At 40.1% G+C, this 16,718-nt stretch overlaps 1 protein-coding gene across 7 annotated transcripts in view; it reads left to right on the top strand.

The window, feature by feature from the left end:
* Positions 1-1,897: 1,897 nt before the first annotated feature.
* Positions 1,898-16,718, top strand: part of TASP1 (taspase 1) — a 249,730-nt gene continuing 234,909 nt past the window's right edge. For 6 of the 7 annotated variants that reach the window (XR_004668309.3, XR_004668308.3, XM_034947678.3 and 3 more), the window contains exons 1-3: positions 1,898-2,127; positions 10,870-11,088; positions 15,771-15,838. Coding sequence is in view for 4 of the 7 variants with exons in the window: in XM_034947678.3 (XP_034803569.1) it covers positions 10,944-11,088; positions 15,771-15,838 (213 nt within the window). In the remaining 3 variants the exon portion in view is untranslated. Of the gene's footprint in view, positions 2,128-10,869; positions 11,089-15,770; positions 15,839-16,718 lie in introns of those variants that run through there. The other variant, XM_055105086.2, reaches the window with a different exon arrangement.

Genomic DNA, 16,718 nt, shown 5'->3' with positions numbered 1-16,718 from the left:
AGGAGAATCACTTGAACTGGGGAGGCAGAGGTTGCAGTGAGCTGAGGTCACACCACTGCATTCTAGCCTGGGCAACAGAGTGAGACTCTGCCTCAATAATAATAATAAAAAAGGGTCCGAAGAATTTTGTTACTTTTACTTGAGCAGTATTCACCTACCAGAGGATAGCCTGTGTGGCATCTGGGTGTGATACCCAAGACAAAAGTATACAGAGCAGCACTGGGAGATGATTATTACAATGTAGTTAAATTCCAGGAAGAATGTTGCCTAAGAAATGGAAGGGAGCATGTCTATGTCTTTTTAAAACTTTAACATCTTTCTTTTATTCCTGCTGGTTCCAGTTAATATTGCTGTGTAAAAATCCACTGTAAAGGTGCAAAAGAACAACTATTTTATTATGCTGATGGATTCTGCGGGTGAGGAATTCAGAAAGGTCACAATGGGGATGGTTTATGTCTGCTTCCTAATGCCTCGGCCAAACTTTCTGGCACTATATAACAAGGGCCCCATTTTCTCCAGCTTCCAATAACATCTTCCTTAGCTCCCTTTAAGCCCTCATTGGCAGCTTCCTCAAGTCCTTTTAGACTCTTGTTAATACTTTGGATCCCTTCCTGCTCTTGCTGCTTCACCTAGTTCCAAAGCCAATGCCACACGTTTTACTTTTATGATGTTATTATGTTATGTTTTGTTATAATATCCGTCCTACTTCTAGGTAACAAAATCGGTTTCAGTTACTATTGTTATGTAATAAACTGTTATTCTTACTGTGTAATAAACTTCTTCCCCTTGCCCCTCCCTAAGAAGTCAGTGGTAGAAGAGAAAGAAAAAAAGCCCCAAGTTACATAATAAAACCACATAGGTTATATTTATAATAATGGTATCAGTGGTTCTCGAACTTTTTGGTTTCAGCATACCTTTATACTCCCCAAAATAGTAGAGAACACTCCAAAGCTTTTGTTTCTGTGGGTTACATCTATTATTATTTACTATATTAAAAATTGACTACAAAGCTGAAATGTGGCTGGGTGCGGTGGCTCACGCCAGTAATCCCAGAACTTTGGGAGGCCAAGGCAGTCGGATCACCTGAGGTCAGGAGTTCGAGACCAGCATTGCAAACATGGTGAAAACCCGTCTCTACTAAAAATACAAAAAATTAGTCGGGTGTGTATCGAGCGCCTGTAATCCCAGCTACTCAGGAGTCTGAGGCAGGAGAATCGCTTGAGCCCGGGAGGCAGAGGTTGCAGTGAGCCGAGATCGTGCCATTGCACTCCAGCCTGGTTGACAGAGTGAAACTCCATCTCCAAAAAAAAACAACAACAACAAAAAAAAAACTAAAAAAACTGAAATGTTAAAAAGTTATTTAAAATAACAATAATAAACCATTATGTGTTAATATAATTAAGACATTTTAATGAAGAATAAATATTTTCCAAAAACAAAAAAATGTGGTAAGAAAAGTGTTATCTTTTGCATTAGTGTAAATTCCTCTATATCTGGCTTAAAGAAGCCAGTTAGATTCTCATTTCTGCCTTTACATTCAGTTCGACGTGATGTTTTGGTTGAAGTATAAGGAAAATCCATCAGTCATGGGTCATCAAAACCCATGACTGGGTTTCGGTCTTACATCCTAGCTGATAAAAGACCGCCTACACTCTCCTTCCCCCTGGGCAAGGCTCGTGCCCCAGCTCCTACAAGCAATGCAGGCTGAACCTTAGTTTTCCCTACCGTCTAACAGTGCTCTAAGCATTGAAAGAAAGTAAGCTCTTAAGCGACACCTAGATAAAATGATGGTCAGTTTAATTTCATTTCTTATCACAGTATTAGTCAATCAACCACTCAGATATAATCACATCCTGCGGGCTTATTCAGGGGCGGGGTGGGTAGAGATAGGCAATAGCGCATGCGCAGCTCAGAACGAAGCCCCAGGTGGAGTTAGCGCTGCACCTCTGAGGCCAGGTGAGCCGCTCCGAAGCGGAGGGCGGAGTCAGAGCCGCTTGTGGGAGGCTGCTTCCGACCACGTGGTACCCCGAATGACCAATGGGGAGACTTGATATCACCCCCGCTTCCTCACCCTGGCAACGGGCGGGTGACTACTTCCGGTGCAGTGAAGGCTCGGGGCTGAAGCGGGTGAGTGTCCCTCTTTCCCACGCTGTCCGCGCCGCTGCCGCCTCCGCGCTGCTGCCTCTGTGTGTGGGCCCCGTACGCTAGCTGGGACGTCCTCTCCGGGTCCGAGAGGGGGCGGCGCGCAGGACACCCCTTGCCCCGGGCGGAGCTAGAGGAGGGGGCCAGGATGTCCCTAGTTCCCTAGTCTTGGTCGCTGTAGGCGGCCCCGTCGTCCCCCTTCCCAGCCTCATCTCCGGCTTGGCGTCCTCGTGGCCACCGGGGAAGGACTGTCTGTATGTGGGGAGTTCTCGCAGTTTTTCACCCACTTTGCAGTCTCAGGCTGGAGATGTCTCAGAGTCCGAGGTTCGCAGAGAGCCGAGAATGTGCGCCTTGTCCTGGGTGGCGGGTTGGGGGTAAGGCAGCCCCTTACTTAGTAATAGAGGCCTGATGAGAGTCCTGCGGGTCGTTAGCACTTACTACTCAGGGGGAGGAGGAGGAGGAAGAGGAGGAGGAGGAAAGGACCGAGAAGATGGAGCAGCTGGAGAGGAGGGGGGAAAAGCAGGAGCTAGAGATGTCCTGGAAATCGAGGGTATCGTGTTTCCGGAAGGAGAGAGTTCAACTTTCCTGGCTTCTGTAGGGGAGGGGAAGGAAAGGTGTGTTAGGGGCCATTAAATTGCTGAATTATTATTATTCTTTATTAGCGAAGGAATTTTTACTTATATTCTTAGGAGTTTAATAATTTATCTTTTTTGTTGTAAATAAAACTTTCCCCCACCACTTACAAAAAGCAGTGCTTACTAAGGAACATCTGGAAAATGCAGAAATAGTTATGAAGAGATCACCTATAGTTCTGCCAACCCAGCATTTTGATCTTTTTTTCTAATATTTTATTCATATTATTAACCTATTTGTGATCATAATGTATGCGTGTAAAATACGGTTATAACTAAGAGGCATAGTTACATACATTGTGTTCATTGCACGGATAGATTGTCTTTTTTCCTCTTGAGAAAGTCTTATTAAGGTATTCATGCACCATAAAATTTATTCTTTAAAATTGTAAATTTCAGTGCTTTTTCTCATATCGCAAAGTTGTGCACCCATCACCACTATCTACTTTCAGAACATTTTCATCACCCCCAAAAGAAATCCTATACTCATGACAGTCACTCCCCATTAGATTCTCCGCTTTCTCTCCCAGGCCTTGTAACCACTAATCTACTTTCTGTGTCTATGGATTTTCCTATACTGGCATTTCATGTAAATGGAATCATAGAATATATGGCCTCACTTGTCTGGTGTCTTTCAGTTAGTATGTTTTCAAGGTTCATCAATGTCTGTGTATCAGTATTTCATTCTGTTTTATGGATGGGTAATGTTCCATTGTGTGAATATGCCACATTTTGCTTAACCATCAGTTGATGGACATTTAGGTTGTTTCTACTTTTTGGCTATTTTGAATAATTCTGCTATAAACATCTGTGTACAAGTTTTTGTATGGACATACGTTTTCAGTTCTCTTGGGTATATACCTAGAAGTGGAATTGGTGGGCATATGGTAACTCTATGTTTAACTTTTTGAGTGAGTGCCAAATGTTTTCCAAACTGGTTGCACCATTTTACATTCCCACCAGCAGGTTATAAGGGTTCTGATTTTTTCATATCCTTGGGAGCACTTATCTTTCTTTTTGGTTATAGCAGTCTTAGTGCTTATAAAGTGGTAGCTCATTGTAGTGTTGATTTGCATTTCCCTGATGGCTAATAATGTTGAGCATCTTTTAATGTGCTTATTGACCCTTTGTATATCTTTGGAGAAATGTCCATTTAATTCCTTTGCCCATTTTTAAATTGAATTGTCTTATATTAAAGTTGTATGAGTTCTTTCTATATTCTAAATGTAAGTCCCTTTCCAGATACATGATTTGCAATATTTTCTTGCGTTTTCTCCCATTTTCTTGCGTTGTCCTTTTACTTTCTTGAATGGTGTCCTTTATCTACTTAGAATTTTTTTTTCGAAGACTTGTCAAGTGCAATAGGGAGGATATTTAGAGTTAATTTTTCTGTATGATGTGAGGTAGGAGTTCAGTTTCATTCTATTGCATGTGGATATCCAGTTCTAGCATCATTTGATGAAAGGACTGTCCTTTCCTCCATTGAATGGTAGAAACCATTTCAACACCCTTGTTGAAAATCAGTTGATCATAAAAGTGTAGGTTATTGTTTTCTTAACCGTTTTTCTGTATTGGACATTTAGGTTGCTCCCAGATTTTTGTTATTCTAAATTATCCTGTGTTAAACACGGTATAAAAGGCATAAAACCTTTTCTCTATTTAGTTATTTTGGTAGAAAGTTTTCTCAGAAGTGGAATTACTGGTTCAAAGATGAATTTAAGTATGTCCTGGAGTTCATTTAATGAGGCATTAAACCTTCAATATCACGATGTTAAAAGCAAAAACACAAGGCCGGGTGTGGTGGCTCACGCCTGTAATCCCAGCACTTTGGGAGGCCCAGGCAGGCAGATCATTTGAGGTCAGGAGTTCAAGACCAGCCTGACCAACATAGTGAAACCCCGTCTCTACTAAAAGTACAAAAAAAAAAAAAAAATTAGCCCGGCATGGTGGCCTGCGCCTGTAATTCCAGCTACTCAGGAGGCTGAGACACAAGAATCGCTTGAACCTGGGAGGCAGAGATTGCAGTGAGTTCAGATCATGCCACTGCACTCCAGCCTGGGTGACAGAGTGAGACTCTGTCTCAAAAAAAAAAAAAAAAAAAGCAACAACACAATTATTTATTCATGAGTTGTAATAGCTTAAGGGCTGGATTTCTATCAAAGCCCTTTGCTGTAAGATGGATGAATTCCATGACTTACTTCCTTTTTCAACTGCTTCTTAAAGAATAAGCAAACCTACGGTGAAAAACTTTAACACCACAGCAACAGGACGTGGTAGTTTTCAAAGTGGTGTAAGAAAAAAAAACAGTGTCATCACATACAGTAGGAAAATAAAACCATCTTTTAGAGAGATGAGGCAAGATTTAGACCTTAAATTAGTGCCATGAAAGTCCCTGCAGAGTGTGTTTTGGTTAGGCCAAGAGTGAGGTGGACCTAGATTGAGCTATCCATAAAACTTGTGGCTATAGTTAAGACAGAAGATAAAGTTAGGAATCATCTGATTTGCTGAGAGGATAGTTTTGAAAGGTTGGCAGTAGATGAAGTTGCTGAAGGTTGGCCGGGAGTGGTGGCTTACACCTGTAATCTCAGCAGTCTGGGAGGCTGAGGTGGGTGGATCACCTGAGGTCAGGAGTTCGAGACCAGCTTGGCCAACATAGTGAATTCCTGTCTCTACTAAAAATACAAAAATTAGCCAGGCGTGGGGGTGTGTGCCTTTAGTCCTGGCCACTCAGGAGGCTGAGGCAGGAGAATTGCTTGAACCCGGGAGGCAGAGGTTGCGGTGAGTTGAGGTTGCGCCACTGCACTCCAGCCTAGGCAACAGAGCGAGACTGTGTCTCAAAAAAAAAAAAAAAAAAAAAAAAGAAATTGCTGAAGGAAACATTTGCAATTGGGGTCAGAGGTGAGTTATGAAGAACTAGGATAGTAGATTTGTGTGTTGCCAAGGAGAGCAGGTGATCAAGAGAATCAAAGGTTGTAAGCAGAAGATTAAGAAAATGCCATTGGGTTAAGTAACTTGGGAAAGGTACAATTTATGGGAAGCAAGACTTTTTTTTCTTTTTTTTTGAACAGCTTAATAAGATCAGTTTACCCATTTAAAATGTACCCAACGTATCAATTTACCCATTCAAAGTGTACAATTCAGTGGTATTTAGTGTATTCACAGAGTTGTGCAACCATTACCAAATTCAATTTTAGAACTTTTTTTTATTTTTATTTTTTTGAGATGGAGTTTTGCTCTTGTTGCCCAGGCTGGAGTGCAATGGTGCGGTCTCTGCTCACTGCAACCTCTGCTTCCTGGGTTCAAGCGATTCTCCTGCCTCAGCCTTCCGAGTAGCTGGGATTACAGGCATGCGCCACCATGCCCAGCTATTTTTGTATTTTTAGTAGAGACGGGGTTTCTCCTTGTTGGTCAGGCTGGTCTTGAACTCCCGACCTCAGGTGATTGGCCTGCCTTGGCCTCCCAAAGTGCTGGGATTACAGGTGTGAGCCACTGAGCCCAGGCTTTTTTTTTTTTTTTTTTTTTTTGGACGGAGTTTCCCTCTTTTGCCCAGGCTGAGGTGCAGTGGCGCAATCTTGACTCACTGCAACCTTTGCCTCCCTGGTTCAAGCGATTCTCCTGTCTCAACCTCCCGAGTAGCTGGGATTACAGGCGCTCGCCACCGCACCCAGCTAATTTTTGTATTTTTAGTAGAGACGGGGTTTCGCCATGTTGGCCAGGCTTGTCTCAAACTCCTGACCTCAGGTGATCCACCCGCCTTGACCTCCCAAAGTGCTAGGATTACAGGTGTGACCCACCACACCTGGTCCTAGAACATTTTTATCCTCACAAAAAGAAAGTGCTCCCATTAGCAGTCCCTCTCCATCACCCTACCTTCCATCCCTCCAGCTCTAAGCAATCACAGATCTACCGTCTGTCTCTTTAGATTTGCTTATTCTGGACATTTCATATAAATGGAATCATATAATATGTGGCCATTTGTGTCTGTTTTTTTCATTGTTTCAATATTCTTTAATGACATAGTATGTGTCAGCACTGCATTCCTTTTTATGGTTGAATAATGTTCCATTGTGTGACTATACCACATTTTGTTTATTCATCATCAGTTGATGGACCTTTGGGTTGTTTTTGGATGCTGTGAATAATATTGCTATGAATATCCATGTATAAGTTTTTGTGTAGCATATGTTTTTAGTTCTCTTGGGTATATACCTAGAAATGGAATTCTTGGGTCATAGCATAACTCTGTTTAACTTTTTGAGCAACAGTTGCAGAGGATAGACAAGTTGCCAGTGTTATTTAGAAATAATCATGATGAATTTTAATATCATTACTAGGAGGAAATTGCAAAATGTCTGTGTTCAAACATTTTAATCAGAAATAAAGCCATTATTAAAGTGATTGATAGAAGTTTTTTTTTTTTTGGTCTAAACCTGTTACGTGCCTATGTTTCTCCTTTCATTGGAAATCTTTTGTGTTGAGTGTTACCTCAAAGGTTAGCTGAAGTATTAGACATTTTTCTTGTGGATCTGTGTATTGACTTAAGTACACTTAGCCAGTTTCACATAATGATTTGTAACAATGATTACAAATATGATAAAAACATCACAGATATTTGATGATAAGCTACATTCATGATTTATTTTTCTCCTTCATCTTAACTGTAAAGACCAAATACTATGATTTCCTTCCCCCTCAATTTGGATTCCCTGTAGCTTATGCATCCCAGAAGTTCAATACTCAGAGAAACATGCTTGCCCTATTTTGGTTCTTTGGCTTAGCTCATTACCTAGTATTCCCGTAAATGAATAAATTAATAAAATTTTTTTAATAAATAATTCATTCAGATGGTTCAAATTCGAAAGTTTCAAGGGGGTGAACAGTGAAATTTCTGTCCCATCTTTTGTTATTAGTTATCCAAATCTCCTTTGGTAATCAGTATTGTATGACTTTTTTGTTTATCTGTCCAGATTTATACTTTGCATATGGTACTGCAAATACTTCTGTACCATACCTTAAAAAATTAGTTATTTCCATTCCTTTTTTACTTAGCAAATATGTTTGAGACTGTTACATATATGTTTATCAAGTTTTCTCATTGTTTCCAGTGGCTGCTTTTATTTTTAACCACTTCCATCAAGACATTTTTCGGGCTATATCTTAATTTTGATTGATTTTGCCAAATTGCTGTTGTTGAGTCGTACCAATTTATACTGCCGCTAGCAACTTAGCTCCGGTTTTTCTGTACTCTCAAAATATGTTATTTTTTGATAATTGCCAATCTAAGTTAAAAAATGGTATTTAAGTGTAGTTTTATTTTGCATCTTTCGAGTGAGATTTAGAATTTTTTGTCTGGTTAAGCTATTATGTAATTTTTCTGCAAACTGAGATTTGTCTATTTGCCCTTTTTTTGTTTTTGTCTTTTGTTGGCACTCTTTATTTATTAGATGTCAGACCTTTAATGAGTTCTGAGTTAAACAAAAACTGATGTTGGAGTAGAAGTTGCTTCATTTCTAACTGAATAAAAAATATTTCAGTAACCATTGGGAGTTGGAGGATAGAGTCATGTATTGATAGTTAATTTAGTTGAGTTCCTTTCCCAGTCCAGTGGAACTTTAGGGCCAGGATTTTTGGAGGGGTTTGTTGAGATTATATGGTTTGCTAAATAAATATATTTCAGATAGTCTCTGAGGGAGAGTAGATTGCTCAAGAAATGGAATATTAATCACCTTCCACATTTCTTTTTAGACAACGTTGAGAAGCAATGCTTTAAAATCTCTCATATATATTAAGATGCCTGTTACATCAAACCGTATAAAATGTTGATGTTATAATTATGTTTGTATTTTCTTTTCTTTTCTTTTTTTCTTTTTTCTTTTTTTTTTTTTGAGATGGAGTCTTGCTCTGTAGCCCAGGCCGGAGTGCAGTGGCGTGATCTCTGCTCACTGCAACCTCTGCCTCCCGGGTCCCAGTTCAAGCAATTCTCCTGCCTCAGCCTCTCGACTAGCTGGGATTACAGGAACGCGCCACCATGCCCAGCTTTTTGTATTTTTAGTGGAGACGGGGTTTTACCATGTTGGCCAGGCTGGTCTTGAACTCCTGACCTTGTGATCTGCCTGCCTCAGCCTCCCAAAGTGCTGGGATTACAGGCGTGAGCCACTGTGCCCGGCCAAAAAATAAGGAAATCTGTACTTTTTTTTTTGAGACGAAGTCTTGCTCCGTCACCCAGGCTGGAGTGCAGTGGCGCGATCGCAGCTCAAGGCAACCTCCACCTCCTGGGTTCAAGGAATTCTCTGCCTCAGCCTCCCGAGTAGCTGGGATTACAGGCACCCACCACCATGCCTGGCTAATTAATAGAGACAGGGTTTCACCATGTTGGCCAGGCTGGTCTTGAACTCCTGACCTTGTGATCCATCCGCCTTGGCCTCCCGAAGTGCTGGATTACAGGCGTGAGCCACCGCGCCCGGCCAGTATTTTCTTACAAAATATAAATATTATAATTTCTTATTTATGAAAAAATATCTCAGATGACAGTGATTCAAAGTTGCTTGAGGTTTCATAGTCCATACTGCTTAGATGTATTTTCATTTTAGCTGAAGCTCATAATTTTCCAAAGCCTGAGTTTTCAATCTATGTTTATGCTTCTAGACTAATGGTCCCAAGCTCATTTCATGGCTGGGCCAAATATCATGGCATGATACAGACATGATGGCATTATAGGCTGACAGATGAACCACTAAATCCACTTTGTCAAGTCATACATGGCTAAATGATAGCCTATTTCAGAGAAATATTGTGAGAAATAACCAAAAGAAAATAAAGGTAATTGAGGCAGATTCTTGTGAAATCTTTGGAAGAAAAACATGGTTAGGAAGACAAAACATACCACCACAAAACAAAAACAAAACCAGGCATTTAAATTTACTGTTACTCAATTAAAAATCAGCACTTTTGTAATAAAAATTTTTTCCTGCATTTGTGAATCTGTATAAATATTTGAATGCAACGATGTGTATATATAATTGATTTTAAATGATTTGTCTTATAAATAAAATGTTATATAATAAAAATTAAATAGACTCTTAAACCAAGAATTAAGGGAATTTAAAAATGCCAGATAACAGTGCTTGTCAGACTATCTCTGTTATAAAAGACCAGCTTTCAAAAATTTTCAATCCATTGTGGGTCAATACTTATGTAAAATACAAGTAAAAAACTCCCCAAATACCGCCCAAAACCAAACATTCAAACAAATTTGAAACTTAAAAATAAAAGCTCAAATTTTTGCTTGATTTAGCAGATAAAATTGTTTTAAAAAATAACATGAGGAACTAGAAAAGAATTGTGAAAACTACACATATTGATTATTGAAAATGTGCTTATAAAGCAACTAACATGAATAAAATAATACTCTGTTGTGGGCTGGTAATAAACACTGGGATGCAGACTGTGTTCTGAGTAACCTGCTTTTTTTTATTTTGGAATAGGCAGCTAAGTAACTTCTTTATGTTTCTTTTCTTTTCTTTTTTCTTTTTGAGACTCCTTTTTTTTTTTTTTTTTTTTGAGACAGAGCTTACTTTGTCGCCCAGGCTGGAGTGTAGTGGTGCGATCTCGGCTCACTGCAACTTCTGCCTCCTGAGTTCAGTGATTCTTCTGCCTCAGCCTCCTGCGTAGCTGGGATTACAGGTGTGTGCCACCACACCAGCTAAATTTTTTGTATTTTTAGTAGAGATGAGGTTTCACCATGTTGGTCAGGCTGGTCTTGAACTCCTGACCTCAGGTGATCCACCCGCCTCAGCCTCCCAAAGTGCTGGGATTACAGGTGTAAGCCACTGCGCTCGCCCCTAAGCAGGTACTGTCAGTGGACAGAGAGATTTAAATTCTAACCTTTTTATATTACCCAATTAAATAATTTTATCCAACTTCAATGGGAATAAGAAAAAATAATTTTAATAAATAGCTTTGATACCTTTTTTGTATTGCTCAATTAAATAACTTAAAAATAGGATTTTTGAACATTATCTTTGCATGAATTTGTGTAAGTAACTTATGTGCTGGTGGAAAGAAATGTATACCATTTTTGCCTGTTTTCCTTTAGGGTAATTCCTCTCCTGCAATTACTTTTGGATGGAAGTATGCCCCTTTCTCAATAGAAGATGGTAATCTTGGAGAATGACCATGGAGAAGGGGATGAGTTCTGGAGAAGGGCTGCCTTCCAGATCATCTCAGGTTTCGGCTGGTAAAATAACAGCCAAAGAGTTGGAAACAAAGCAGTCCTATAAAGAGAAACGAGGAGGCTTTGTGTTGGTGCATGCAGGTAAGCTTTGTGGATGGCTTGGAAGATGCCAATAATGTCGATTTTTCTTTTTCTGCCTTGAAGTACACTGAGAATCACATTTCACACTTGGAGGAGGCAAAACTGCCAGAGAGGGATTGGAAGCAAAGCGATTGTTTGACTTGGATATAGTGAGGACCTCCCTCTTTACTCCCCAGTTAGAAGATCTTAGAATGGCAGCTCTTCCTAGATTTTCACTTCCCTAACCTATTATTTACTTTAACTCTATGTAATAGATGTATTTAGGTTAGGTAGTATTAAAACCAGACAAAGTAATTTTTGAACTCTGGTTTATGTTTTTTAAAAATAATGTTGCTGTGGGAGGCTGAGGCAGGAGAATTGCTTGAACCCAGGAGGCGGAGGTTGCAGTGAGCCGACATCATGCCACTGCGCTCCAGCCTGGGCAACAAACCGCGACTCCATCTCAATAAAATAAAATAAAATATTGCTGAAAAAATTGTATTGATTCCCATGTGAGACTGTGGGTATCTTAGGGCATAATTATTACACAATCTTTGAGCTGGTTCACCTTCTTTTTTTTTTTTTTTTTGAGATGGAGTTTTACTCTTGTCGCCCAGGTTGGAATGCAATGGTGTGATCTTGGCTCACTGCAGCCTCCACCTCCCAAGTTCAAGCAATTCACCTGCCTCAGCCTCTTGAGTAGCTGGGATTACAGACGTCCACCATCACGTCTGGCTAATTTTTGTATTTTTAGTAGATGGGGTTTCACCATATTGGCCAGGTGGGTCTCAAACTCCTGACCTCGGGTGATCCACCTGCCTTGGCCTCCCAAAGTGCTGGGATTACAGGCGTGAGCCACCACACCTGGCCCACCCTCTTAATATTTTAAGTGAGGAACCTTAAGACCAGAGAGATTAAGTGACTTAAGAGACTTCAGACACTGGTGGTTCGTGCTAGAGCCAGTGTAAGAAACACCTAAGTAGGCCCTTATGTCTCAGTCTAGTGCTTTTGATGCTGTGTCAGCCTGTGATCTTTCTACTTCAGAGGACCATGAGGACAGACACAGTGGAGTTCATCCCCTGGGCCTCCCATCTTTAAAAGGTCTTGGGTTGCAGAACAGTGCTGCTCTGCCCAGGTTTCCTCAGCAGGCTCTTTTTCCTTTGGCCATTTTTATTTTCTTGCATTCAGAGTCTACTTTCCATGACCTCCATGAAGAGAGAAAGACTGTCTGGGTTTCCTTTTAACTTTCCCTGGGTAGTCAAGCAAGATGACAGCAGGATTAACTTTGATATGGAATGAGGAGTAGAAATGTTTCTTCTTGCGTGACTGGTGTCCTGCCTGGCCATTAACGTTTGGCCATATCTAGACTGGACAACCCGAGAAGCCTTGTGTGAATCTAATCCAGAGTATCTAAACAAATCCAAAAAACCAGAAACCAGGTTTAATCCCATTTTCTCACAGGTGCTTTTACAAGGAGGTGAGGTAAATTTACAGAAATAATCCAGTTAAAAGTAGACCTGGGACTAGAGCTTCTGCCTTCAGACTCCTAGTCTGTGTTCTTTCTACTACACTATGTTGATGGTACATCTTCCATTATCTTCCATGATACCAGTGAGTTACCGTATTCAGAGTGAGCGTTTGGAAAGTGTAAAAGAAAGGTCTGAAAGTTGTAACAAGCAATAACATAAAGCTTCAATTAGTTGGAAAGCCTTACTTTCTATAACTATTATGACCCTGTCCCTCCTCTCTTAGACACAGACTAGATGATAATGGCTCTGCCAACCTTAAATAATGGAATTCAGAAGCTATGATTAAAGGTAGAGCTTATTCATGCACAAAGCTTGAGGATGTCCACCTGGGAAACACTGACTCCAAACAAATGGGGTCCGTGTTCCAAAGTGGAGAAGTTAAGTTTTCATTTATGTAAGTAGAGATAGAAAAATTTTAGCAGGATGGTAACATTTTCCGTAGGAGACCAGTACATAAGTTACAGCAATTTGATTGGTTATAGATTGCTACATCCTAAGGAAGATTACTTTTTACTTTGTGAGAAGGGGCAGTGATCTGAGAGGGTCTTATCTCTGGTGTTGTTTGGTCTTCCTAATTATTTACAGGAAAAAGGCAAAAGTTGCAGCTGCATGTTGTGTGACTCAGGGTGCATAGCCACATTCCTTTCAAGGCTCAGAATGATTTAATGGCTCAACTTTTTTTTTTTTTTTTTTTTTTGAGACTAAGTTTCGCTCTTGTTGCCCAGGCTGCAGTGGTGTGATCTTGGCTCACTCTGCAAGCTTCACAATTCTCCTGCCTCAGCCTCCTGAGTAACTGGGATTACAGGCATGTGCCACCATGCCCGGCTAATTTTTGTATGTTTAGTAGAAATGGGGTTTCACCATGTTGGCCAGGCTGCTCTCAAACTCCTGACTCAGGTGATCCACCCGCCTCGGCCTCCCAAAGTGTTGGGATTACAGGCATGAGCCACCGTGCCCAGCTGGTTCAACAGTTTTAACTTTGAATTATTTAATTTCATACTCTCAGGTAAAGGTTGGTGCTGGGGGCCAGCAAGAAGAGTAGGAACTCTGAGTTATGATAGGATATTGTGTGAATTAAGGGTGACCCTCACTTCTAAATTATTAGAAAGAGTGATTGATTATGCAGAAGCGTGTATCTTGCACATTTAAGGGCCAAAAATTCATATCCTTGTCCAGTGTAGAGCAGTTTTTTTAGCACTAGAGTAGACTTGCCCAAACTTTTGTGATTCATGTAGTAGATTCTTGATTTTTCCCACTGCCTATACTGTTTTATCTAATATTCAAACAACTAAGCACTTTTTAATCTTAACATTTGAAAGATGAAGTTTATGGTTACTTAAATGAAATAGCAGTATCACTTGCCATAAAGAGAAAATAACTTTAAACACAGTGCAAACAAAACACTGTAATTGAAGTTTAACTAGATCCTATTTGTCAGTGGCTTGGATCCTGAGCCTGCCTTTCCATTGTTAAACAGGGAAATTAGCAAGTGTTAACCAGGAATTAAAGATGTATGGCGGAGGGGGGCTCTGCTGAGACTTTTATTATTTCAAAAGGATTTACATGTTAAGGCTATTAAATGCCCTTGTCCCTTACACTGAAGTCATCTTTTTGGAATAGTATCCCATGCTTTAGGAAATGCTGCTGAAAGATTGTGGCCTCTGAGATCTAAGACAGCCAACTTGAGATCACCTATTCTTAGAGAACCATGAAGAGAGGCCTATTAAATATTGGCACAGGCTCTGTGAATGTTCAGAGTTCTCTTGAGAAACAGGTTTAGGATTTGGGTGTATTGTGGATTCTGGTGGCTTGGGCATCTCTGCTTTCCTGGCTCCTTGTACGACAGTTTCGTGGGTGAGTGCTTTCTCTACCTTGAGGAAAGGTAGGTTAGGTTTGTGTCAGAGTCTGCAGACCTGTAGGAATCCTAAGGCCTAGAGATGTAGCTTTTCTGTTTTTGTCTTTTTTAAAATGGAAAACATGTGTTTGTTTGTTTGTTTTTTGGAGTCAAAGTCTCACTCTGTTGCGTAGGCTGGAGTGCAGTGGCATGATCTTGGTTCACTGCAACCTCTGCCTCCCAGGTTCAAGCTGTTCCCGTGCCCCAGCCCCCTGAGTAGCTGGAATTACAGGCATGTGCCACTATGCTTGGCTACTTTTTTTGTATTTTTAGGAGAGATGGGGTTTCTCCATGTTGGCCAGGCTGGTCTCAAACACCTGGCCTCAAGTGATCCTCCCGCCTCAGCCTCCCAAAGTGCTGGGATTGCAGGCATGAGCCACTGTGTTTGGCCTAGAGGTGTATTTCTTAACCTTCCATACATTGGACCCCTATGGGGCTTTAGGGGTGGGTAGGGATAGGTGGTTCAGTGCTCCGTTAATGAACTTTGATTAGAGAGAGGCCTAATTAAGAGAGTTTAAGGGCTCTTGTCTTTGTTTCCTTCTTGTTTAGATTATTCTTAGTCCCTAACTAAGCAAGTTATGTATCCTTGTAGGGAAACCATTTTATTCAGAGCCATTCTCTTGAGACAGTTCTTGGGTATTTGATTAAAAGACAGAGACCACCAGGAATTCTCATAGAGAGTCATGAATGTGCTGTCACTTAGCTTTCAGAGACGCCCTGAGCTACATTCTAGTGGGTGAGAGGATGTGAAGTGTTTGTTTAGGAATGGTGCAATTGGTGGTGGTTGTGGACATGTGAGATGTAAGACACCTCAACTTCAAATGTTATTCAGAAGCGATTCAGCTTTCTGAATTACTCTTATGAATTCTGGATTTGAAACAGTAACTTCCCAAGTGGCAGGGGCTTTCTGACAGTCAGCAGAGAGGAACCCGGAGGGACCCTGTCCCCGACACCTTCTGGGTTATTAGCTCCAGATCAAAAGAACTCCTGATTTTGGAAAGAGGTTCTTGAAAAGAAGAGGGGAGGGGACCTTGGTGAAGCCTCTTTGGGGACATGAGCTATTTTTAGGGCTTTTGGCAGGAAAAGAGCTTTTGAAAACGGAGATAAGGCATGGTATTAAAAAGGCTTACATTGGAGTAAGAAGTCATAAAACGCCATACAGTTAGGGCAATAGTTTTGTTTTTTACTAGGACAGCATCAGTTTATATGGAGTATTTATATAACATAAGCAAGGTCTCTTGATATTTTAATAATTAACTGGATTTTATTTTCTACTATAGGTGCAGGTTATCATTCTGAATCCAAAGCCAAGGAGTATAAACATGTATGCAAACGAGCTTGTCAGAAGGTATGAACACAATGTGTATGATCTGTGCATTGCAGTTTTGAACAGAAAGCAGTTTTACCTTGAAATCCAACATTTAAAAGTTTCATTTCTAGGACAGTCTTCCAGTTTGGACTACAAAATTATTTTGCTTGTTTTTGTAGGGGATCGTTTTGTGTTGTTTTTGTGTTTTTCTCCACATGATGCTTAGCTCTTTCCCCACTTTCCCAGATTAAAGTCTGTATTTTTGTAATTGTGGGCACACAATCATCTCTTTTAATCTTTGCAACGATGTTGAACTTCTGTAGACAGAAGGATAGAGAAAACAGCTTAAAGGCAGTCAATGTGTTTTTCCATGAAGGGAAAAAAATAAATAAAAAAATTAAAATGGGTGCTTTTTTAAGAGAGATTATCCTATACTTTTTCATTCTGTTTTTCATCATGTAGTTTGTATCACAGCAAGTTCATTGTCATTCCAGAGTTCAGCTTTGCCCTTGTACTCAGTTGTGCTTTTTTCCCATTGGTTTTTGAGGTTTTGCTAAATTGTTGAATATTTAATGTGGGGACAGGAATGGACTCAGAAGAAATGTTTGTTTTTATTTTGATTCTTACTAGTCTTGTAGGCAAACCTTCCATTACTTTTTATGCAAATAGAATCTAGTTGAATATTATATATCAAGTAAATATGCGTCTCTCTCTCTCTGCTCTTTTCATTGATATTTATATAACATTAAAAAGAAGATTATACTTTATCAGAGATTCAAGCTTTTTCTTATGAATGAAGTCCTATAAATAAGAATATTTTGTTACAGGGATTTTGTTCTTTTGAAATTTGTAATAATAAAGCTAAAAGTTCTCTAAGCTATTTTATATTTTTTCTTATTTTTCAAAGTGTGAAATTTTT

This window comes from Pan paniscus, chromosome 21, assembly GCF_029289425.2.
Source record: "Pan paniscus chromosome 21, NHGRI_mPanPan1-v2.0_pri, whole genome shotgun sequence".
Lineage (NCBI taxonomy): Eukaryota > Metazoa > Chordata > Mammalia > Primates > Hominidae > Pan > Pan paniscus.
Note: the sequence above shows the minus strand (reverse complement) of the source record. Positions and strands in the feature narration are given on the sequence as shown.